The sequence below is a fragment of the Anomaloglossus baeobatrachus genome, chromosome 6 (genome assembly GCF_048569485.1).
Source record: "Anomaloglossus baeobatrachus isolate aAnoBae1 chromosome 6, aAnoBae1.hap1, whole genome shotgun sequence".
In the NCBI taxonomy this organism is placed as follows: domain Eukaryota; kingdom Metazoa; phylum Chordata; class Amphibia; order Anura; family Aromobatidae; genus Anomaloglossus; species Anomaloglossus baeobatrachus.
The window spans coordinates 545,129,779-545,153,927 of NC_134358.1; the positions used below are offsets into that span (position 1 = coordinate 545,129,779).

Genomic DNA, 24,149 nt, shown 5'->3' on the forward strand with positions numbered 1-24,149 from the left:
CATGTGGGTTTAGTGGATGAGGGCAGGTATATCTCACCCCGGTATCGGTCCTATGTGACTTAGCCTGGCCAGGATCACCTGGCTACTAATGGATTAATGGGAGGTGAAGGACGGAGGTAAAAGGAATCTGGGAAGTTGGGGGAGGGTCTCCATCTGGGAACACAGTAAGCCTGTCTGTGTAGGAGACACTTGTGAGGAGCAGTGCCTGATGTTTGTATGGTTTAGCTGGAAGGGAGAAGCCCTCCAGTTGGTAGTTAGGATAACACCGTGTATAGTTAGTGCCGGACAGGCAAGGATTTATTTTGTTGGTGTTTTTTTTTCTTTTTGTTTATGCTTCACTGCAATAAACCTGACCAAGCGTCAGTTACACCTTGAATTCGGCTGTCTGCCTGAGGTGAATACGTGCCCTTTGAACCCAGCAAAGGCGATCCCGGAGCGTGTTATCACATTGTGGTGGAGAACGCGGGCAGCACGTTACAGCGCATCATAATGGATGACGTGGTGAAAGCGCTGGTACAATCCGCAGCTGTGCAGCAAGAGGCAAATCGCTTGATGTCGGCACAGTTGAAGGAACTGGTGGAATCGACGGTTAAAGACCGCCAACTTTTGCAGCAGGTGGCGCAGCGTCTGGCGACCGTACCGGAGAGTAATGCGGAGGCTGACCAGAGGGTGATTCATGTGAGTCGGTGCTGGCAGAAATTAACCACAGAGGACGATGTGGAAGCTTACCTGACCACGTTTGAACGGACGGCGGAGCGGGAAAAGTGGCCAAAGGAGCGATGGGCCGACTTGCTTGCACCGTTTCTGGCAGGTGAGGCACAAAAAGCCTACTTTGATCTTGAGCCTGAAGCCGCGCACGACTTTGATAAACTAAAAGCCGAGATCCTTGCCCGGCTGGGAGTGACGACGGCCGTGCGAGCACAGAGAGTTCATCAATGGACTTATCAGCCCGATAAACCACCGCGGTCACAGATGTTTGACCTCATTCACTTGACCAAGAAATGGCTACAGCCCGAGGTTCTGACGGCGCCAGAGATGGTACAAAGAATCGTTCTTGATAAATACCTAAGAGCTCTACCGCCATGTCTGAAGAGGTGGGTAAGCCATGGAAACCCCACGACAGCGGATCAGCTAGTGGATCTAGTGGAGCGTTATTCCTTGGCAGAAGGACTTATGGACGATGCTACACATCCTCGCTCTTCCCCTTCTCGACGAGGATCTGGTAAGACTGTTCCAGGGTCATGGGGAGGAGGAAAATATCCTAAGGCAGTGGAGGAGGAAAACAGGACTGCTGGCCCTGTGAGGGCTAAGGTGCCAAACTATGGTCTTAGCAAGGGGCCCGTGAGGTGTTTCCGCTGCCAGGAGGCGGGCCACATTGCTGCAAACTGTCCAGTAACTGCAGAACCGATGCAGTGTGATGTCACGGACTTTGAAAAACGCAGGGCTATGGTTGCACGGGTAGTGTGTGTTGCTGCATGTCAAGGCGATATGAAAAAACACCTGTGTGAAGTGTCCATTGATGGCAATACTGTTGTTGCACTATTAGACTCGGGAAGTGTGGTGACTCTGGTAAAGGCCAGTCTGGTGGCAGTCCCGATGGGACCGTCAGATAAATTTTCTGTGACATGTGTGCATGGAGACACCTGCTCGTACCTCACAACGGTCTCCTGCATTACTACGCCCTATGGGTCTGTGCATCATAAGGTGGGACTAGTACCAGCACTATTGCATGATATCATTTTGGGCAGGGATTTTCCCCACTTCTGGCAGTTGTGGGAGAACCAATTAGTACCCCAGGGTAGCCGCACGGATGATCCTTCTCCCACACCTTGTGTGGGCCCGGAGCCACTAGAGGATGCCCCACAAGAGGGTTCAGAGGAGGAATCCGCTGAAAACAACCCCCAGTTCCCCTTTTCAGTTCTGGCGGGTGATTCCGATGAACCCGGGGCAGAGGCGGACACGGGTGGCTGTCCCCCTTCCTCTTGGCTGAATTTGGAAGTCCAGAAAGATGACTTCCAAAGTGAGCAAATGAGAGATCCTACCCTTTCTCAGGCTATAAAAAATGTTAAAATGATAAACGGGGTGCAGGTGGATGCAGGTACTAGGCTGTCTTACCCCTACATGGCCCTGGAGAATGACTTTCTCTATCAGATAGAGAAGAAGGGGGATGACACAGTACAACGATTGGTTGTGCCGAGAGCCTACAGGCGGAGAGTGCTGGACCTGGCACACGGACACATGATGGGGGGACACCTGGGGGTCCAGAAAACTACCGAAAGGATATTACACTGTTTTGTTTGGCCCGGCATGCATCACGATATTCGCACCTATTGCGAGTCTTGTCCTGACTGCCAAATCTCTGCGCCTAGGCCCCGTTTCTGTAGCCCCTTAGTACCTCTGCCTATCATCGAGATCCCATTTGAGAGAATTGGGATGGATTTAGTTGGACCCCTCCCCAAGTCTGCACGAGGACACCAGCACATCCTTGTCATCTTGGATTATGCCACTCGTTACCCCGAGGCCATCCCTTTGCGTAACACGGCCACCAAGACCATTGCCAAGGAGCTGGTCCATGTGTTTAGTCGGGTTGGTGTCCCAAAACAAATACTCACAGACCAAGGAACCCCCTTTATGTCTAAAGTAATGAAAGAACTCTGCAGGCTGTTACAAATAGCACAGTTACGCACCTCCGTGTATCACCCTCAAACGGACGGACTGGTCGAACGGTTTAACAAAACTTTGAAACAGATGCTCCGTAAGGCGATAGACAAGGACGGGAAGAACTGGGACTACTTACTCCCGTATTTGCTTTTTGCCATCCGGGAGGTGCCCCAGTCTTCCACCGGGTTCTCTCCTTTCGAGCTTCTGTACGCCCGACGTCCCCGTGGACTGTTAAATGTCGCTAAAGAAACCTGGGAGGGACAGGTCACCCCGTTCAAAAGCGTAATAGACCATGTAACCCAAATGCAGGACCGTATTGCGGCGGTGATGCCCATCGTTAAAGAGCATATGATACAGGCTCAAGGAGCACAGAAAAGGATTTATGATAGGGGGGCCAAGATCCGTACTTTTGCACCCGGAGATAGGGTGTTGATCCTGGTCCCCACGGCAGAAAGCAAATTTCTGGCAAAGTGGCAAGGCCCCTTTGAAATTAAGGAACGGGTGGGTGAGGTAAACTACAAAGTGTACCAGGCTGGTAAAAGGAAGCCTGAACAGATTTATCACGTGAATCTGATAAAACCCTGGAAGGACCGTCCAGCTCTGTCAGCAGGTCTGGCCCTTCCGGTCTGCAAGCAGACCATACCGGATGTCGGGACGGCGGAGACTCTGTCGGAGCGGCAAAAGACCGACGTCAAGCAGTTTGTAATCAACAATCGCGAGTTTTTCTCGGAAAAGCCCGGGCAGACCACTCTCATTAAACATGACATCATAACAGAGCCTGGGGTAACAGTTCAGGTAAAGCCCTACCGAATACCGGAGGCTCGGCGGGAAGCTGTCTCCCGAGAAGTGAAGACCATGTTGGAGTTAGGTGTAATCGAGGAATCGCATAGCGCCTGGTCGAGTCCGATTGTGTTAATACCGAAACCAGACGGCTCCATTAGATTCTGCAATGACTTCAGGAGATTAAATGCGGTCTCCAAATTTGATGCATACCCTATGCCACGGGTCGATGAATTAATAGATCGGCTTGGAAAAGCCCGGTATATCACGACCCTAGACTTAACGAAGGGCTATTGGCAGATCCCGCTAACAGAGGCCGCTAAAGAGAAAACCGCGTTTTCTACACCGGAAGGTTTATACCAGTATGTGTATATGCCGTTTGGACTACACGGGGCACCGGCAACCTTTCAAAGGTTGATGGACCGAGTCCTGAGGCCCCATAGGCAGTATGCTTCTGCGTATTTGGATGACATAGTCATTTACAGCCTGGACTGGGAGACGCACCTCCAGAAACTAGAGGCTGTGATTGAGGACCTGCGGGAGGCGGGTCTAACAGCAAACCCCAAGAAATGTCATATCGGGCTGGAAGAAGCCCGGTATTTGGGATACGTAATTGGGAGGGGAATTGTTAAACCCCAGATTGACAAGATACAAGCCATTCAGAAATGGCCGCAACCAGTCAACAAGAAGCAGGTGAGAGCATTTTTGGGAATAGCTGGCTACTACCGACGGTTCATTCCCAATTTCGCGGCTACCGCTGTTCCCCTGACGGACCTTACCAAAGGGAAAGACTCTGTCATGATCAAATGGACCACGGCAGCCGAAGAAGCCTTCCATAACTTAAAACTAGCTCTTTGCTCTCAACCTGTGCTAATGACTCCTGACTTCCGCAGCGAGTTCGTGGTCCAAACGGACGCTTCTGATGCCGGTATAGGGGCTGTATTGTCACAACTGAAGGACGGAGAGGAACATCCGGTCCTTTATCTTAGTCGGAAACTTAATAAGCATGAACGCAACTATGCCATAGTGGAAAAAGAATGCTTAGCCATTAAGTGGGCTCTAGAGTCCCTTAAATATTACTTGATTGGAAGGAAGTTCCGGCTGATCACTGACCATGCCCCTCTCAAGTGGATGCACTTGAATAAGGAACGGAATGGCCGAGTGACCCGGTGGTTCCTTGCACTTCAGGCCTTCCGTTTTACAGTGGAGCACCGCCCGGGGGTGCGGATGGGGAATGCTGATGCCCTGTCTCGTGTGCACTGTTTTGTGGGTGCTGTTGCTCAGCTGCAGTGGTCTGAGCAGAGGGGGGGGATATGTGAGACTCATGTGGGATTAGTGGATGAGGGCAGGTATATCTCACCCCGGTATCGGTCCTATGTGACTTAGCCTGGCCAGGATCACCTGGCTACTAATGGATTAATGGGAGGTGAAGGACGGAGGTAAAAGGAATCTGGGAAGTTGGGGGAGGGTCTCCATCTGGGAACTCAGTAAGCCTGTCTGTGTAGGAGACACTTGTGAGGAGCAGTGCCTGATGTTTGTATGGTTTAGCTGGAAGGGAGAAGCCCTCCAGTTGGTAGTTAGGATAACACCGTGTATAGTTAGTGCCGGACAGGCAAGGATTTATTTTGTTGGTGTTTTTTTTCTTTTTGTTTATGCTTCACTGCAATAAACCTGACCAAGCGTCAGTTACACCTTGAATTCGGCTGTCTGCCTGAGGTGAATACGTGCCCTTTGAACCCAGCAAAGGCGATCCCGGAGCGTGTTATCACTAATATATATATATATATATATATATATATATATATATATATATATATATATATATATATATATATATATATATATATATATATATATATATATATATATATATATATATATATATATATATATATATATATATATATATATATATATATATATATATATATATTAGTGTGTATGTAAATAATTTTACGGTGCCATATACATGCCTATCTTTTATCAATTTGAATTTATTTCTGTGCATCTTTGGTTACGGTTTAAGGTAATTATAGGTTATTCATATTCTGTCAACATTCTTGTGACCCACCTATTTTGACAGAATGGGGGTCCCCTAGCCCCTGTCTGGCTCTCCAATAAGGAGTTGAGGTGGAGCTGGTCACATACACAGGACTATCTCCAATGTAGTGTATGGTCCCTGCCATAAATGTCTCAGCTGGTAATAACCTTTTGAGTTTTATTGCAGCCCATAGAGTTGGTTCATTTTAACAGTGTGGCACTCATACCAAAAAAAGTACCCCACTTTTCATAAATCACAGTATCTTAGCTCATAACATTCTCAGGCCACATAGCTTAACAGTAATCTGGCTGAAAAGTCCCTTTAAATTAGAAGAGAAAATGAGGAGCTAGTACTTCCTATCCTCATTGACCAATTGTGTCTCCAGTGGAGGGGAGGAGCCTTCTGACACCGCCCCTGAGGAACGGGGAAAAGGCAAATCTTAACTGGGCCCTACAGCAAGTGTTGATCTGGCATGTACTACCTTGGCCACTATTTCAAGATGCTTGTGTCTTGGTTAAATGGAAGCGAATGGATAAAAATTAAACAAGGGAGCGCATGTGAAGGGTCTGGGAGATAGCGGTGAGGAGAAGAAAAGGAATCTGCTCACCTGATGTGGTTGTGCAGCCCTCGCACAACTACGGTATAAGGCAGGAGTGTGGTGTCAGTGATCTTCTGACCTGTTAGCCCACGATGTCCATCCAGGGAAGCAATTTCCTGAGGAGCTGGTCACATGACAGATCACTGGGCGTCTCTGGTAATCTGACCTCCGTATCAAGCAGCTCTTGCCGTGAACCCACAGGGGGGAAGATCAGCAGTAAAGTATAGAAGCACGGTCTGATAGAGCGCTATCAGACCGTGCTTCTATACTTTACAAATGGAAGCGAATGACATAATGGGACCAGTTTCTAGGTTATGCTCATTTATCAATTTCATGATCTCTGCTGTCACTTGTCCATAAACACCTTGCTATGCTCACAGCTGATGGTTTGCTTCAGTAGTATGCCATCTATGGAAGCTTCTCCAATAGATCAGGGCAGGTAAAATGTATAAGCCTGACAATGCTTAGTATGAAGGGAGTTTTTCAGCACAGAACGACTGTACAAACCAAGTATAAGCTCTCAGTGCATCAAGGTGTGGGCATATAGTTATTACCCTAGGTATAATGGGGGGGGGGGGGGGGGAGGGGAAGAGTACCGAGCGAAAGGGGAACCCTACCTCTAGGGAATGGGGAGACCAAACCTACTACTGGCTCCTAGAGTCCTTCACCACCTTAAATGGGTTCTGTAAATATGTGCCGAGCCGGATATCTGACCCTAGAGCTGGGCCTTAAAGAGGGGACGGGTGGGATGAGCTCTTTGTCAACCCCACTAAAGACACAAGGAGGACACACGGGGGAAAATGCATTAACTACTCATCTTCACATGTCTCAGGAATAAGTTAAGCAAAGAGCCGCAACGATCCTACAGATGAGTACAAGCCGTCTGCTTGCATCCAGAGCTTGTGAAGGGACTAAATATCACCAGCACCAGTCTGGGGACAATGAGGGTATTTAAACCCAAGGGGAAATACAGATGATTTGCAGCTGAAGTGGAGAGGAGCTCCGCAGAGTCCTAAGGGGAAAAGGATAAAAACCCAGCAGAGGAGTTACCTAGTACATTGAATACCAACAGGGAGCATTTTGCACAGCCAAGCGCTGTGACCACCTTCCCATCTACTTGTTTTCCATCTATTTCCACCCTTCTCTGGCTCTATAAAGCCAGAGCTGTCAATCGGAATAGAGGGGGGGGGGAAACAAGTAGGTGGGAAGGTGCACTGAACTATTTGGTGACGCCAAGGGGGCACAGAGTGCCTGTTCTAGGTTTGAACAGTCATTTTGTGCTGACAGTCTTCGAGGATCTGTGAGAATGTTTCAGTCACTGACAGCAAGCAGCTGCACTATTAGAGGTACGTTTCTCAGCATGGTGCTGATTGATGATCACCCACCAGCTGAATTTAGAATGCAGCTCTGGAGTCTGCACGTTAATAACGGAGGTATGAGGTGCAGACCGACCGCTAGGACTAGATCAGATACATTCACTAATCTCTAAAATAGCTGCTCAAAGAGGAACTGACATCTCTTATTCCGCCACATTGGGTTTTATTTTGTTTGGTGTCTTCTAGTAGACTGGAAGCCGAAGAAGAAAATCTCATCCGAGAGCGGGAGAAGAGGAAACAAGAGTCTCTTCAGAGGTACGGGGTTTATTCCTAATTCACGCACAGTGACACAAGTTTTGGCATTTTAGCTGTTTACCAAAAACATTTTCAATATAAGTTATTTAATCAACATGGGCTTAAAGGGGAGTTTCTCAGCCTTAATTTGAGGGTGTTCACATCCTAATTGCAGTAAGGGTTTAGGACTTGCACCTCTTTATATGTAGTTGTCTCTTTTTCAAAGGGACCAAAAGTAATTGGACAATTATCTCAAAAGCTCTTCTTTAATGGGCTATTCCCTTGTAATTCCATCATCAGTTAAGCAGGTAAAAGGTTTGGAGCTGATTCCAGGTGTGGTATTTGCATTTAAAAGTTGTTGCTGTGAATCTACAATATGCGGTCAAAGGAGCTCTCAATGGGAGAGAATCAGATCATCATTAGACTGAAAGAAAATAAAAAAATAAATCAGGGAGATAAAAGAAATGTTAGAGGTTAGTTTGGTACATTTTACAAAAAAAAAATAAATATTTGCACTGGTGAGCTGGGAACTCAAAATGGGCTGGACATCCATGGAAGACCAGAGAGGTGGATGATCATGGAATCCTTCCCATGGTAAAGAAAAAAACATTTCTTTATCATTCCTATGGGAGACCCAGACATTGGGTGTATAGATTCTGCCTCCGGAGGACACACAAAGTACTACACTAAAAAGTGTAGCTCCTCCCTCTGAGCATATACACCCCCTGGATAACCAGATCTAGCCAGTTCATTGCTTTGTGTTCAGGAGGCATACATCCACACATGCATTCTCATCTGATTTTTCATTTTTGGAAAGTTTTTGAAGAAAAGCGGGTCCAAGCCTGGACTCCCGGCATGTCCCTTCTCACCCCACTGTGTCGGCGGTGCTGTTAAGGTTGATTCCAAGGCTGGAGCCTTACATGCCACGCTCCTTCACCATCCCTCGGTCTCTGGCTTGAAGTGGGAGCCAGCACGGTTCTCCATGCTTTGCAGGAGACCGGTCTCCATCCGCAGCCCTTCAGGATCCTGCTGGACGGAGCACTCATCCCCAGGGACATGGCCCTGCGTCTCAGCAAGCTAAGTACCTGAGACGGTTATATTCGGGGGGTCCCTGTACTTTATTATGGTGGGAGAGTGTGCTGTGTAACTTTTCTGACATTTCCGGCCGGTTCTCTGGTTGTCTCCTGAGAACCGCGCCGATGGTGCCTGCGCGCCGGCCGCATCGCTTACATTTAGGCCCCGGCTTCGCCGGAGGCCTACTTTCGATTTCACTGCCTTCGCATGTCAGTCATGCAGAGGGACAGTGCGGCTCCGCCCAGCGGCCATTCGGCACAGGGGAGGGACACTCCTCTCTGAGTACATGTCCCTTAGGCTGGGGCCACACGGGGACTACTGCGATCCCCTTGCATGACACTCTGCTCCTGCTGGCAGTACAGCAGAGCCGAGTGTCATGCATGTGTCCTTGCAACTGAGGTCCGTTCGTGCGAGCAGACCTCAGCTGCGGGGGGCGGGCCGGCACTCAGGAGGGGAGGGAGGGATTTCTCTCCCTCTCTTCTGCGTAGCCGGCTTTTGCCATTCTCGCACTGCACTAGCGGTACACCAGTGTACCGCGAGTGCAGTGCGATTTTTCTCTCGCCCCATTCACTTGAATGGGTGCGAGAGAAAGAGACTCGGCTTACAATCGCAACATGCTGCGATTTGTTTTCTCAGTCTGATTAGGGCTGAGAAAATAATCGCCCATGTGTGCTGACACACAGGCTAGAATTGGTCCGAGGGGAATGCTTTGTTTTATCGCACTCCACTCGCACTGTTTTTCTCGCCGTGTGGCTTAGGCCTTCCCCTGTAAATCTCCTTGGCCCTCCAGATCCCGCTCTCAGAGCAGGTCCCGCCCCCTCTCCTCGCTCCGGCGCCATTTTCTCAGCGTTTTTTCTCTGGATCAGCGCTGGCTGCAGCATCCCTGCTAAGCGGCTTGGGGGTCCGGGCTGTGGGATCTGGAGGGCACACAATCGGTCTGGTAAGCCACAACCTCCGGTTGTGGACCTTCTTATATACTCTCTGGGGGTCATTCTGGCTCAGAGCCCCCACTTCAGCAGCATGTCTCACACGAGGAGCAAGGCTGCAAGGCTATACTCAATATGCACTGCATGTAAGCTCGTGCTGCCTGAACCGAGCACATATCCACATTGTGATGCCTGCTCAATGCCTCAGCCTGGAATCGCACCCACAGTGGTCCCTCCGGCTGCTCCGGCTCCGGTGGCTGAACCCCCGGCTTGGGTAGAATCCTTCTCTAGGTCAATCTCCCAGTCTTTTGCCGACTCCATGGGACAGCTGTCCCGGACTTTGCTGAACATGCATCAGCCCCCTTCTCAGGGCGCCTCTGCTGCTAGGGCTCTCTCGGCGGAGCTCACAGAGGATTCTTCATCTGGTCCCAGACCCCGTCCTCCTCCTAAAAGGAGACGCAGGGTCCCCTCTCCTTCCTCGTCCCGCGGCTCTGATTCAAGAGCTGACTCGCAGGACGAGGAGGATGCCTTTACGGGGGGCTCGGAAGCTACCTCCATGTGCCCCATTGATCTGTCCGAAAGTGACTCAGATGTTAGTGATTTGATTGCGTCCATTAATTCTGTACTGGACCTCAATCCGCCAGTATCAGAGGAGCAACCCTCTCTGGCAGAAAAGCACCAGTTTACCTTGCCTAAAAGGACAAGGAGTGTGTTCTTTAACCACTCCAGTTTTCAGGCCACTGTGACCAAGCCCAGGGCCTGTCCTGACAAATGCTTTCCAAAGCGTGGTTCTGATGACCGTTTTCCCTTTCCACCTGAGGTGGTCAAGGAGTGGGTTCATTCACCAAAGGTAGACCCTCCGGTGTCTAGACTCTCAGCCCGGACCGTTGTATCAGTGGCTGATGGCACCTCTCTTAAGGATTCCACTGACCACCAGGTTGACCTTCTGGCCAAATCTGTATATGACGCGGCAGGGGCCTCGTTCTCCCCATCTTCTGCAGCAGTGTGGGCTCTCAAAGCCATCTCTGCTTCTCTAGAGGAGATGCTTTCCCTCACCAGGGAATCTATGCCCGAAATGGTTGCCTTGACTTCCCAAGCTTCAGCTTTTTCATCCTATGCCATGTCTGCCATGCTGGAGGCTTCTCACCGCACTGCGGTGGCTTCGGCTAATTCCCTCGCTATCCGCAGGATCTTGTGGCTTCGAGAGTGGAAGGCAGATGCTTCTTCTTCAAAGAAGTATCTTGCTGGGCTCCCTTTTGCTGGATCCAGGCTATTCGGTGAACAACTGGATGAAATTATTAAGGAAGCTACTGGCGGGAAGAGTACTTCCATGCCACAAACCAAAACCAGGAAACCTGCCCAGGCTAGGAACCAGTCGAGGTTTCGTTCCTTTCGTTCCTCCAACTGGTCATCCTCTAAGCCCTCGGCCTCGGCCACTAACTCAGCCAAGGACCAAAAACCCAACTGGCGCACAAAGGCGCGTCCACAAAAGACCGCAGGAGCTGCTGCCACTAAGGCAGCCTCCTCTTGACTATCTGGCCGCGCCAGCAACGTCCTTAGTCGGTGGCAGGCTCTCCCACTTTGGCGACGTGTGGTTTCAACACGTCTCCGATCAGTGGGTGCGGGATATCATCTCCCACGGCTACAGGATAGAATTCTCTTCCAGCCCGCCAAACAGATTATTTTTCTGTCAACTTTCCGCCTTCTCTCAGGCCGTGGCATCCTTGCAGGCCAACGGAGTAATTGTTCCGGTTCCCGCCCGGGAACGGTTCAGAGGTTTCTACTCAAATCTCTTCCTAGTCACCAAAAAAAACGGTTCCTTCCGGCCCCTCCTGGATCTCAAGCTTCTCAACAAGCATGTTCAGGTGCGGCATTTTCGCATGGAGTCTCTGCGATCAGTCATTGCCTCAATGACCCAAGGAGATTTCCTAGCATCCATCGACATCAGAGATGCCTATCTGCATGTGCCAATTGCAGTTTCACACCAGCGTTGGCTACGTTTTGCAATCGGAGAGGAACATTTCCAATTCGTGGCTCTCCCCTTCGGGTTAGCCACGGCCCCTCGAGTATTCACGAAGGTCATGGCAGCAGTGGTTGCGGTTCTGCACCTCCAGGGGTTGGCAGTGATTCCTTACCTGGACGACCTTCTAGTCAAGGCTTCATCCAGCGCAGACTGTCAGCGGAGTGTCTCGCTCACTCTCGCCACTCTAGCCCAATTCGGATGGCTTGTCAATCTGCCCAAATCCACTCTGACTCCGACCCAGAGGCTCACGTACCTAGGGATGCAGTTCGAGACTCTGCCGGTACTTGTGAAGCTGCCCTTAGTCAAACAGCAGTCCCTCCATCTGGCGGTGCGCTCTCTGCTGAGGCCCCGCCGTCATTCCATCAGGCACCTAATGCAGGTGCTTGGTCAGATGGTGGCGTCAATGGAGGCTGTTCCCTTTGCCCAGTTCCATCTGCGTCCTCTACAGCTGGACATTCACCGCTGTTGGGACAAGCGGACTTCCTCCTTGCACAGGCTAGTGGCTCTGTAGCCACAGACCAGGGGCTCACTTCAGTGGTGGCTTCGGCCCCTCTCTCTGTCTCAGGGACGCTCCTTCCTGGCCCCGTCCTGGGTGATCCTCACCACGGATGCCAGTCTATCCGGCTGGGGAGCGGTATGTCTCCACCACCGAGCACAGGGCACTTGGACTCCGTCCGAATCAGCCCTCTCGATCAATGTGCTGGAAACCAGAGCTGTGCTTCTAGCGCTCCTAGCCTTTCACCACCTTTTGGCGGGCAAGCACATCCGAGTCCAGTCAGACAACGCGACAGCGGTTGCCTACATAAATCACCAAGGCGGGACACGCAGCCGCCTGGCAATGTTGGAGGTTTAACGCATCCTTCAATGGACGGAGGACTCAAAGTCCACCATATCCGCAGTCCACATCCCAGGCGTGGAAAACTGGGAAGCAGATTATCTCAGCCGTCAAACCGTGGACAGTGGCGAGTGGTCCCTGCATCCGGCAGGGTTTCAGTCAATCTGCCGCAAGTGGGGCACTCCGGAAGTGGATCTAATGGCATCCCGGCACAACAACAAGGTTCCGGTTTACGTGGCTCGTTCCCACGATCCCCAGACCTTTGCAGTGGACGCTCTGGTTCAAGATTGGTCCCAGTTTCGTCTGTCTTACGTGTTTCCCCCTCTAGCTCTCTTGCCCAGAGTTCTGCGCAAGATCAGAATGGAGGGCCGTCGGGTCATCCTCATTGCTCCGGACTGGCCCAGGCGAGCTTGGTACCCAGACCTGCTCCATCTGTCCGTAGAGGTGCCGTGGCATCTTCCGGACCGTCCAGACCTTCTCTCACAAGGTCCGTTTCTCCGCCAGAATTCTGCGGCTCTCAGATTGACGGCGTGGCTCTTGAGTCCTGGATCTTGACGGCTTCCGGTATCCCCCCTGAAGTCATCTCCACTATGACTCTGGCTCGGAAGTCTTCCTCGGCCAAAATATATCACAGGACCTGGAGAATTTTCCTGTCCTGGTGTCGCTCTTCCGGCCATGCTCCTTCGCCTTTTTCCTTGCCGACCCTTCTGTCCTTTCTACAGTCCGGTCTGCAGCTAGGACTATCCCTCAAGGGACAAGTCTCGGCTCTGTCAGTGTTGTTCCAGCGTCGTATCGCCTGGCTGGCTCAGGTGCGCACCTTCATGCAGGGCGCGTCTCACATCATTCCGCCTTACCGGCGGCCCTTGGATTCCTGGGACCTCAATCTGGTCCTCACGGCCTTGCAGAAACCCCCCTTTGAGCCTCTTAGGGAGGTTTCTTTGTCTCGTCTTTCACAGAAAGTGGTCTTTCTAGTGGCCATTATGGGGAGATAAGGTATGCACACCAGTGACTATGGAAGGGGAATACATGTAATAGCAGAAACTGCTGTGTGAATACTGACATGAAAAATTCAATAGCTATTTGTAAGAATGAAATGTGAAAAATGGAACCTGCATTACTGCCATGAATATATGAATAAAGAGAAATTTAGCTACTGAATTGATCAATGCAATAGAGCCCCAACACTACGCCAAAGTATTTCTCTACGTTGGGGTCCCTAGCTTGTGTGTGTCCTCTCATGCAGTTAAAAAACTTACAGTGTATGGGAAGCTGAGACCCAGGCTATTTATGCGTATGATATGGATTGGCAATAGGTGTGTATGGGGAGGGTTCACAAACGAAAAACTACTAACAAATAAGAAATAACGTTTGGAACTCCATTCTATGTCTGAACTGGGTGCAAAAACCTAAAAAAAACATCACTATGGGTTTTTTTAGGTTATATATAGCCTGGGTCTCAGCTTCCCATACACGGTAAGTTTTTTAACTGCATGAGAGGACACACACAAGCTAGGGACCCCAACGTAGAGAAATACTTTGGCGTAGTGTTGGGGCTCTATTGCATTGATCAATTCAGTAGCTAAATTTCTCTTTATTCATATATTCATGGCAGTAATGCAGGTTCCATTTTTCAAATTTCATTCTTACATATAGCTATTGAATTTTTCATGTCAGTATTCACACAGCAGTTTCTGCTATTACATGTATTCCCCTTACATAGTCACTGGTGTGCATACCTTATCTCCCCATAGTGATGTTTTTTTAGGTTTTTGCACCCAGTTCAGACATAGAATGGAGTTCCAAACGTTATTTCTTATTTATTTTCTAGTGGCCATAACTTCCCTCAGGAGAGTCTCTGATTTGGCTGCGCTCTCTTCGGAGTCACCTTTTTTGGTTTTTCATCAAGACGAGGTGGTTCTCCGTCCGACTCCAGACTTTCTCCCTAAGGTGGTTTCTCCTTTCCACCTTAACCAGGACATTTCCCTGCCTTCCTTTTGTCCGGCTCCTGTTCATCGCTTTGAAAAAGCGTTGCATACTCTGGATCTGGTGCGGGCGCTCCGGATCTATGTGTCTCGCACCGCTGTTCTTAGGCGGTGCACCTCTCTTTTTGTGCTAACCACAGGTCGGCGTAAGGGCCTCTCGGCTTCTAAGCCGACCTTAGCTCGTTGGATTAGGCCGGCCATTTCCGATGCCTACCAGAGTACTCAGGTGCCTCCCCCGCCGGGGATCAAGGCACACTCGACCAGAGCTGTCGGTGCCTCTTGGGCTTTCAGGCACCAGGCTACGGCTCAGCAAGTCTGTCAGGCTGCCACTTGGACTAGCCTGCATACCTTTTCAAAACACTACCAATTGCATGCTCATGCTTCGGCAGATGCGAGCTTGGGCAGACGCATCCTTCAGGCGGCTGTCGCCCATTTGTGAAGTTAGGCTCCACCTACTTCTCAGTTTTCTGTTTATTCCCACCCATGGACTGCTTTGAGACGTCCCAATGTCTGGGTCTCCCATAGGAACGATAAAGAAAAAGAGAATTTTGTTTACTTACCGTAAATTCTTTTTCTTATAGTTCCGTATTGGGAGACCCAGCACCCTCCCTGTTGCCTGTTGGCAGTTTCTTGTTCCGCGTGTTATCACCGGCTGTTGTCGTAGACAGAGGCTCCGGTTGTTCCTGTTCTTGCTCTGTCTTTACTTGTGGGTGGCTATTCTCCTTCAGCTTTTGCACTAAACTGGCTAGATCTGGTTATCCAGGGGGTGTATATGCTCGGAGGGAGGAGCTACACTTTTTAGTGTAGTACTTTGTGTGTCCTCCGGAGTCAGAAGCTATACACCCAATGTCTGGGTCTCCCAATATGGAACTATAAGAAAAATAATTTACGGTAAGTAAACAAAGTTCTCTTTTCGCTGCATCCCCCCCTAGAAAAGAACCTTCTCTAGGCAGTATGTTTCAGCATCTAAGTGTACCATAAGGAGAAGACTTCATGAGAAGACATACAGAGGGGTCACCACAAGGTGCAAATCATTAGTCAACCTGAAATATAGAAAGGACAGATAAGACATTGCGGAAAAAACATTTAAAGAAGTTGCCTAGTTCTAGAAAAGCAGCAGAGGACAGAAGAAACCAAGATCAACCTGTACCAGAATGATGAGAAGAAGAAAGTCTGGAGAAGGCTTGGAACGGCTCCTGATCCGGAGCACAGTACGTCCTCTGTAACACATGGCGGAGGCGGTGTGATGGCCGGGCATGGAGGGCTCCCAGTGGCCCTGGGGGCACTAGTGGTTATTGATGATGTGACTGAAGACAGAAGCAGCTGGATGAATTCTGAATTGTACAGGGCGAGACTTTCTGTTCAGATTCAACCAAATGCAGCAATGATTGGACAGTGCTTCACAGGAAAGATGGGCAATGACCCAAAACATTCTGAGAAAGCAAAGAAGTGGAATATTTTGCAGTGTCCGAATCATCACCAGATCTCAGCTCCTTCGAGCTGCATTTCACAGGATTAGAGCAAACTTAAAGCTGAAAGAATCAACAACTGAAAACGCTGCAGTAAAGGCGGCAAAGCCTGACAAAGGAGGAAACCAGTGATGGTGACGTCCATGGGCAAAAGACTTGAGTCATTGCTGCAAAGCATTCTCTACAAAGTTGGTATAGTAATTATTTTGTCCAATTACTTTTAGGACCCTGAAATGTGGAGACTTTGTAGAAAAATGGCTGCAATTCCTAAAATGTTTCACAGGATATTTTGGTTCAGTGCCTTTAGTTAAAGGAGTTATCCGACATACACTCCAAAAAAACTTATAAGCTAATCTGTGCTGTATTGTCATATAAATCACCCCTACATTGTTATTTTTAGTTTTCTAACTTTTGTTCCTCTTGAATTCACCCTTTATTCTCTGCAGCTCTCTGTTTACATTCAGCTCCAACAAACATGACAATTTCCTGTATTCTTGGTTGCCAAACCTGTCAGAGCTGGCACCACCCGGCCTCAGTGTCCAGCCCCACCCCCTGCCCGGCCTCAGTGTCCAGAAATGCCCCCTGCCCGGCCTCAGTGTCCAGCCCCACCCCCTGCCCGGCCTCAGTGTCCAGAAACTCCCCCTGCCCTCCCTCTGCACATTCAATGGCTGTCAGTATTCTGCCCAGCACCTGACCTCTCAGCATGTGACACAGCAATCAGCTCACATCCCATCCACAATGGTAACAGAAAGAGTTGTTACATGTTCCTCACCCCTTATAGATAAATAAATACAGTGTAAGGCCCCTTTCACACATCAGTGATTCTGGTACGTTTGCGCTTTTTTTAAAACGTGCCAGAATCACTGACATACGCAGACACATTCTAATGAATGGGTCTGCTCACACGTCAGTGATTTTTTTTTTTTTTTTTTTTTTTTCACTGCACGTGTCTCCGTGCGGCGTACCCGCGTGTCCGTGATTGCCGCACGGAGACATGTCCATTTTTTTTCTGGCATCACTGATGTCCCACGGACCACGCAGTGGTGTGGTCCGTGAAACACGTGCCAGAAAAAAACGTGCTTTTAAAATAAAAAACATTTTAACTCACCCGGCGTCCAGCGATGTCCTCTGCAGCCCGTGCAGCTTGCTGCTTCTGAGCCGGCTCATTATTGTCGCGCATATTCATGATGCACGACACAGCCGACCCGGAAGCAGCTGCTGCGGGGGTCAGCGCCAGCCGGATGCTGCACCACGGGAGCGATCAGCACCATGGAGAGCGGGGAGCGGGCGCAGGTGAGTTGATTACTGAGTGCAATCACGGGCCACGGAGAACGGAGCCCGGATTGCACTTAGACAACCCACGTGTGCCGTGATTCACGGCACACGGAGGACATGTGCATGTTTTACATTGTTTTTCACTGACGTGTGAAACGGGCCTAAGGCAGACTATATATAGCACCCAATGTGAGTCTATAGTGGATATATACGCCATGTATGTATGGTACGTGTGTGTGTGTGTGTGCGTGGTTTGTGTCATATAGTTACGTGTGTGTATATGTATGTATATATGTATATTCATTCATTCATTCATTCTCCAGGCTTATCCCTCTGTGTCACTATATGAATTGACACATTGGGCTCCGAATGTAGAGTGTGCAGATTGCATACGAGTGGTCACATGACCATTCATTCTGACTGTCGACAACTGTGTCTGCTGCATGTGATGTGAGGATTCACATATCTACACTGTGTAGCAGCAAGCAAGAAATAGTGCGATAATAATAATCATCATCTACAATAAAATATAGTTACTGCAGATTTTGTGAAAAATCTTGACCACTATTTTTTTCCTTGGGCTCCATGATATTTTGGTCATGCTGTCATACATCACAGCATGGCTATGTCACTACTAGCATGATGCAGGTCTGTGAGGTGGCTTTCATTTCCACACTGTCTCGTTCACGGTCTGTCTCGTTCACGGTCTGTCTCGTTCACGGTCTGTCTCGTTCACGGTCTGTCTCGTTCACGGTCTGTCTCGTTCACGGTCTGTCTCGTTCACGGTCTGTCTCTAGCTTTCCGTCTCTTTTCTTTCCCTGTCTGTCCTCTCTATCCGTCTCCCCACTGACATCTTATTACCTCTTATACTAACACTGTCCTTTGTTACTATAGTAACCAATCACAGCTGAGATTAATAAACTGTAGTTCCAGGCTCCATTCACTTTAATGGAGTCATATTTTTTGGAGAGTAACTGTAAAGCGCAGGGTTAAATTTTCCTGTGAAACCGTAGTCTACGATGTTCCCTGGGTCACATGGGTCATCTGTGCAAAAAAACGTTATTGTAAATGAGAGAGTGCGGATTCCTTTAGCGGACACACACACACACACACACACACACACACACACACACACACACACACACACACACACACACACACACACACACACACACACACACACACACACACACACACACTATATTTAAAATTGAAAGATATATACAGTTGTGTACCGCTCATGGCGGCAGACCACGTTGCTACTAAGGGACCTGTGAGTCAGGGGGCCAGTTCCAGGGCCTGCACTGGACCCTCCTCCGTCCTGTATTGCACGTTCAACTGAACGATAAATGCCAATATAATTGAAAGCAATGATCTGACGGCTCCCTCCTCCATTATTCTCCCTGTGCTTATGAGCTTTGATGTCTCAGTGCAGAGGGCACAATGATGTCACTTCAACGCAGCCTCTGCAGACCAGTGCCGAACATTCAGGACACCTGCTGCGAAGATTGGAGCAGCGGGAGAATGGGGAGAGATGAGTAATTTTTCTTGTCGCTCCATTGGGAGACCCAGACAATTGACAATTGGTGTATAGCTATGCCTCCGGAGGCCACACAAAGTATTACACTAAAAGTGTAAAGCCCCTCCCCTTCTGCCTATACACCCCCCGTGCTCACGGGCTCCTCAGTTTTTATGCTTTGTGCGAAGGAGGCAGACATCCACGCATAGCTCCACAGCTTAGTCAGCAGCAGCTGCTGACTAGGTCGGATGGAAGAAAAGAGGGCCCATAACAGGGCCCCCAGCATGCTCCCTTCTCACCCCACTTTGTCGGCTGTGTTGTTAAGGTTGAGGTACCCATTGCGGGTACACAGGCAGGAGCCACATGCTGTTTCCTTCCCCATCCCTTAATCGGCTCTGGGTGAAGTGGGTTCCGGATCGGTCTCCAGGCACTGGGACCGTGCTCCCTCCGCAGCCCCTGGGAATCTGCTGGATAGGAGCCGGGTATCGTCAGGGACAAGGCCCTGCTACTGTGAGGTACTGTGTCCCCGTGGGGACAGCGCATGGAGCGCTGGTGCCACACACATTGCAGCACTGCTGGGTGTGTTAGTGCGCCGGGGACTATCGCGCATGGAGCGCTTGTGCCATACACTTTCCAGCTTGGCTGGGTGTGTTAGTGCGCCGGACATGGAGCGCTTGTGCCAGACACTTTCCAGCACTGCTGGGTGTGTTAGTGCGCCGGCATGGAGCGCTTGGGCCAGACACTTTCCAGCACTGCTGGAGGTGTTAGTGCGCCGGGGGACTACCGCGCGGCCGCGCTTATAACTTTAGTCCCCGGCTTCTGCGGCCTAGTGTCGTTTATTCCCGCCCACAGGCCTGCCAGTCAGGGGAAGGGCGGGACGCTGCACAGATCGTCAGTGCCGAGGGCTGGAGCATACATTTGTATCCTCCTCCCTCCTCACTCAGTACACTGGGGCACTAGATTCCCGCACTTTTCTTGGGCACGCCCACGGTCCCCTCCTCCCCACAGAACGCCGGCAGCCATTCCTGTCAGCGATTCAGATGCTGGAGAGGAGAGACAACACAGGAAGACCCAGGCAGGGAATCTGGTGATCACACAACCGCTCTCAGCGGTCGGTAAGCAGCACCTCTGGTGCTGGCCCCACTGAGTACCGAAGTGTGTATATATATATATATATATATATATATATATATATATATATATATATATATATATATATATATATATATATATATATATATATATATATATATACTAGAAGGTGGCCCGATTCTACGCATCGGGTATTCTAGAATTTACGTATTGTGTAGTTCATGTATGATTTTTGTTATATATATGTGCGGTATGTGCGTATATTTGTGTGTGCAGTGTTGTCTGTGTGTGGGTGTCTGTGTAGGGCAGTTGTTTGTGGTTTCCAGTGTGTGTGGTGTGTTGTGCAGTGCGCGCGCGCGCGTGTGTGTGTGTTGGGGGGAGGTGTGCACTCTCCATCGTGCTCCATCCCCTATGCTGCGCACCCCCCATCGTGCTACATCTCCCATCCTGCGCACTCCCAAACGTGCTCCATCCGCCATGCTGCGCACTCCCAAACGTGCTCCATCCGCCATGCTGCGCACTCCCCATCGTGCTCCATTCTCTATGCTGCGCACTCCCCATCGTGCTCCATCCGCCACGCTGCGCACTCCCCATCGTGCTCCATCTCCTATGCTGCGCACTCCTAAACGTGCTCCATCCGCCATGCTGCGCACTTCCCAAATGTGCTCCATCCACCATGCTGCGCACTCCCAAACGTGCTCCATCCGCCATGCCGCGCACTCCCAAACGTGCTCCATCCGCCATGCTGCGCACTTCCAAACGTGCTCCATCCGCCATGCTGGGCACTCCCCATCGTGCTCCATCCCCCATGCAGTGCACTCCCTATCGTGCTCCATCCCCTATGCTGCGCACCCCCCATCGTGCTCCATCTCTCATGCTGCGCACTCTCAAACGTGCTCCATCCGCCATGCTGCGCACTCCCAAACGTGGTCCATCCGCCATGCTGCGCACTCCCAAACATGCTCCATCCGCCATACTCCGCACTCGCCATCGTGCTGCATCCGCCATGCTGCGCACTCCCAAACGTGCTCCATCCGCCATGCTGCGCATTACCAAACGTGCTCCATCCGCCATGCTGCGCCAGCATCAGCCTCTCTACCCGCATCATCAGCCTCTCTGCCCGCAGCATCAGCCTCTCTCCTCCCAGCATCAGCGTCTCTGTCTCTAGCATCAGGCTCTTTCCTTCCAGCCTCCCTCAGCATCAGCCTCCCTTTCCCAGCCTTCCCAAGGATCAGCCTCTCTCTTCCCAGCCTCCTTCCTCCCAGCCTCCCCCTCCCAGCCTCCCTCAGCATCAGCCTTCCTCTCCCAGTCTCCCCCAGCATCAGCCTCCCAAAGCATCAGCCTCCACCAGCATCAGCCTCTGTTCTTCCAGCCTCCTCCAGCATCAGCTTCCCTAAGCATCAGCCTCCCTCGTCCCAGCCTCCCTCAGCATCAGCCTCTCTCCTTCCAGCCTCCCTCAGCATCAGCCTCCTCTCCCCAGCCTTCCCTAGGATCAGCCTCTCTCCTCCCAGCCTCCTTCTTCCCAGCCTTCCCATCCCAGCCTCCTTCAGCATCAGCATTTCCCTCTTCCCCATGATCAGCCTCTCTGCTCCCAGCCTTCTCCAGCACGCCCTGCTCCTCTGCCGACACTCACACACCCGATCGCATGCACTCACACACACACCCGATCGCATCCACTCACACACACACCCGATCGCATTCACTCACACACACACCCGATCGCATTCACTCACACACACACCCGATCGCAATTCACTCACACACACACCCGATCGCATCCACTCACACACACACCCGATCGCATCCACTCACACGCACACCCGATCGCATCCACTCACACGCACACCCGATCGCATCCACTCACACGCACCCGATCGCATCCACTCACACACACCCGATCGCATCCACTCACACACACCCGATCGCATCCACTCACACACACAGACACTGACGATATCGCACTTACGCGCTCATACTCACAACATCCGGGGATATCACATGCTTCTGGCCATGTGATCCTCCGTCAGGTCCTGGAAGATCACAACAGCACATTTTCGCCGCCGAGAAGCAAGCGATATCCCAGGATGTCGTGAGTATGTGGATGCGATGTGAGGTGTGTGTGAGGTGTGTATGAGAGTGAGTGTGAGTGTGATCTGATGTGTGTGTATGTTTGTGTGTGTGCGTGTGGACCTTCCGGCGCAGCAGGACCTTGATGGGCTTGTAACCATGCGAGCATGGTTACCAACGTATCCTTACCACTCCCACCACTGCCGTGGGAGCGGGGGCCGGGGGAGGGGGAGGGAGTACAGTACTCACCTCCGTGACAGCGCTTGTAACCATGCGAGTATCCACACCACCCCTTTGGGAGCGGGGGCCGGGGGGGGGGGGTTGGGGGGGGATAGGGAGTACCGTACTCACCTCCGTGACAGCCGTGTCAGTTAGAGAAATGCGCGGGGGGAGGGAGGGGGTGGGGCCAGAGCTAACGTGCATTGCGTGAGGGGGGCGGGGCGTGGCGTGGCTGAATTGCCAATGCCTGCAGGGTGCCGGGGCGAGAGGCCAATCTGTGGGGGGGGCGGAGCCTGGGCGAGCGGCTGGCCAATCCGTGTGGGGGCGCAGCCTGGGCGAGCGGCCAATCCGTGTGGGGGGGCGGGGCCATGGCGAGCCCAGCGGCCAATCAGCTTTGTGTCACCGTAAGGACACAATTTTGGAGCATGACAGACAGACAGACAGATAGACAGACAGACAGACAGACAGAATAAGGCAATTATATATATAGATATATAGATAGATAGATAGATATATATATATATAGATAGATATAGGCTATACATTTGCACTGTACGGTCGCTCTGTTTATTTTTGGCTATATACCCTCCTGGTTGTTCTCAGAGGAGACAACATGTCATCTGCAAAAAGCAAGGGTGCCAAAGCACAGGCGTACTTTGCAACCTGTACCTCTTGTACAGCTGTACTACCGGCAGGTTCCACTGACCCTCATTGTGGGCAATGCTCTGCCCCTGTGGCACTTACTCAGCCGGAGCCTCTGCGACTGGTGGCCCAGGTGGAACCACCTGCTACCACTGTCCAGGTGACAGGGACGGAGTTTGCAGCCTTTGCTGACAAACTGTCTGAGAGTATGGATAAATGGTCTGCTAAAATACTGGAAGCATTGCAGTCCAGACCGGTGATTCAGGCCCCGGGCACTGTCCAATCCTTGACCCCTGGTCCCCCTCATTTGGAACAGCAAAGTGCCCCTGGGGTAACCCATAGGTCACAGGGTGAGGTCTCTGACACGGACCGCAGTCCCAGGCCGCCCAAGCGGGGTCGCTGGGAAATTCCCTCCACTTCATCACACTGTTCAGGGTCCCAGCAGGGGGACTCTCTGGAGGATGAAGCGGAGGTATCAGATCAGGATTCTGATCCTGAAGCCGCTCTCAACCTAGATACACCTGAAGGTGACGCAGTAGTGAATGACCTTATAGCGACCATCAATCAGGTGTTGGATATTTCTCCCCCAGCTCCCCCAATTGAGGAGTCTGCTTCTCAGGAGAAATTCCGTTTCAGGTTTCCAAAGCGTACATTAAATATGTTTCTGGATCACTCTGACTTCAGAGAGGCAATCCAGAAAAACCGAGACTGTCCAGACAAGCGTTTTTCCAAGCGCCTTAAGGACACACGTTATCCCTTCCCCCCCGAGGTTGTTAAGGGCTGGACTCAGTGTCCTAAGGTGGATCCTCCAATCTCCAGACTGGCGGCTAGATCCATAGTTGCAGTGGAAGATGGGGCTTCACTCAAAGATGCCACTGACAGACAGATGGAACTATGGTTGAAATCCATCTATGAAGCTATAGGCGCGTCTTTTGCTCCAACATTCGCAGCCGTATGGGCGCTCCAAGCTATCTCAGCTTGTCAGGCGCAGATTAATGCTGTAACACGTACATCTGCCCCGCAAGTGGTGTCCTTAACCAATCAGGCGTCGGCGTTTGCGTCCTACGCCATTAATGCTATCCTGGACTCGGTGAGCCGTACGGCGGTGGCATCCGCCAATTCGGTGGTACTCCGCAGGGCCATGTGGCTACGTGAATGGAAGGCAGACTCTGCTTCCAAAAAGTTCTTAACCGGTTTGCCATTGTCTGGCGACCGCTTGTTTGGTGAGCGATTGGATGAAATCATTAAACAATCCAAGGGAAAGGATTCATCCTTACCCCAGTCCAAACCAAACAGACCTCAACCACGGAAGGTACAATCGAGGTTTCGGTCCTTT

At 50.9% G+C, this 24,149-nt stretch overlaps 1 protein-coding gene across 1 annotated transcript in view; it reads left to right on the forward strand.

Moving 5' to 3' along the window:
- PTTG1IP2 (PTTG1IP family member 2) overlaps positions 1 to 24,149 on the forward strand; it is a 95,496-nt gene that overhangs the window by 42,093 nt on the left and 29,254 nt on the right. Inside the window, 1 exon segment of the mRNA XM_075315628.1 lies at positions 7,643 to 7,711. Coding sequence (XP_075171743.1) covers positions 7,643 to 7,711 — 69 coding nt within the window.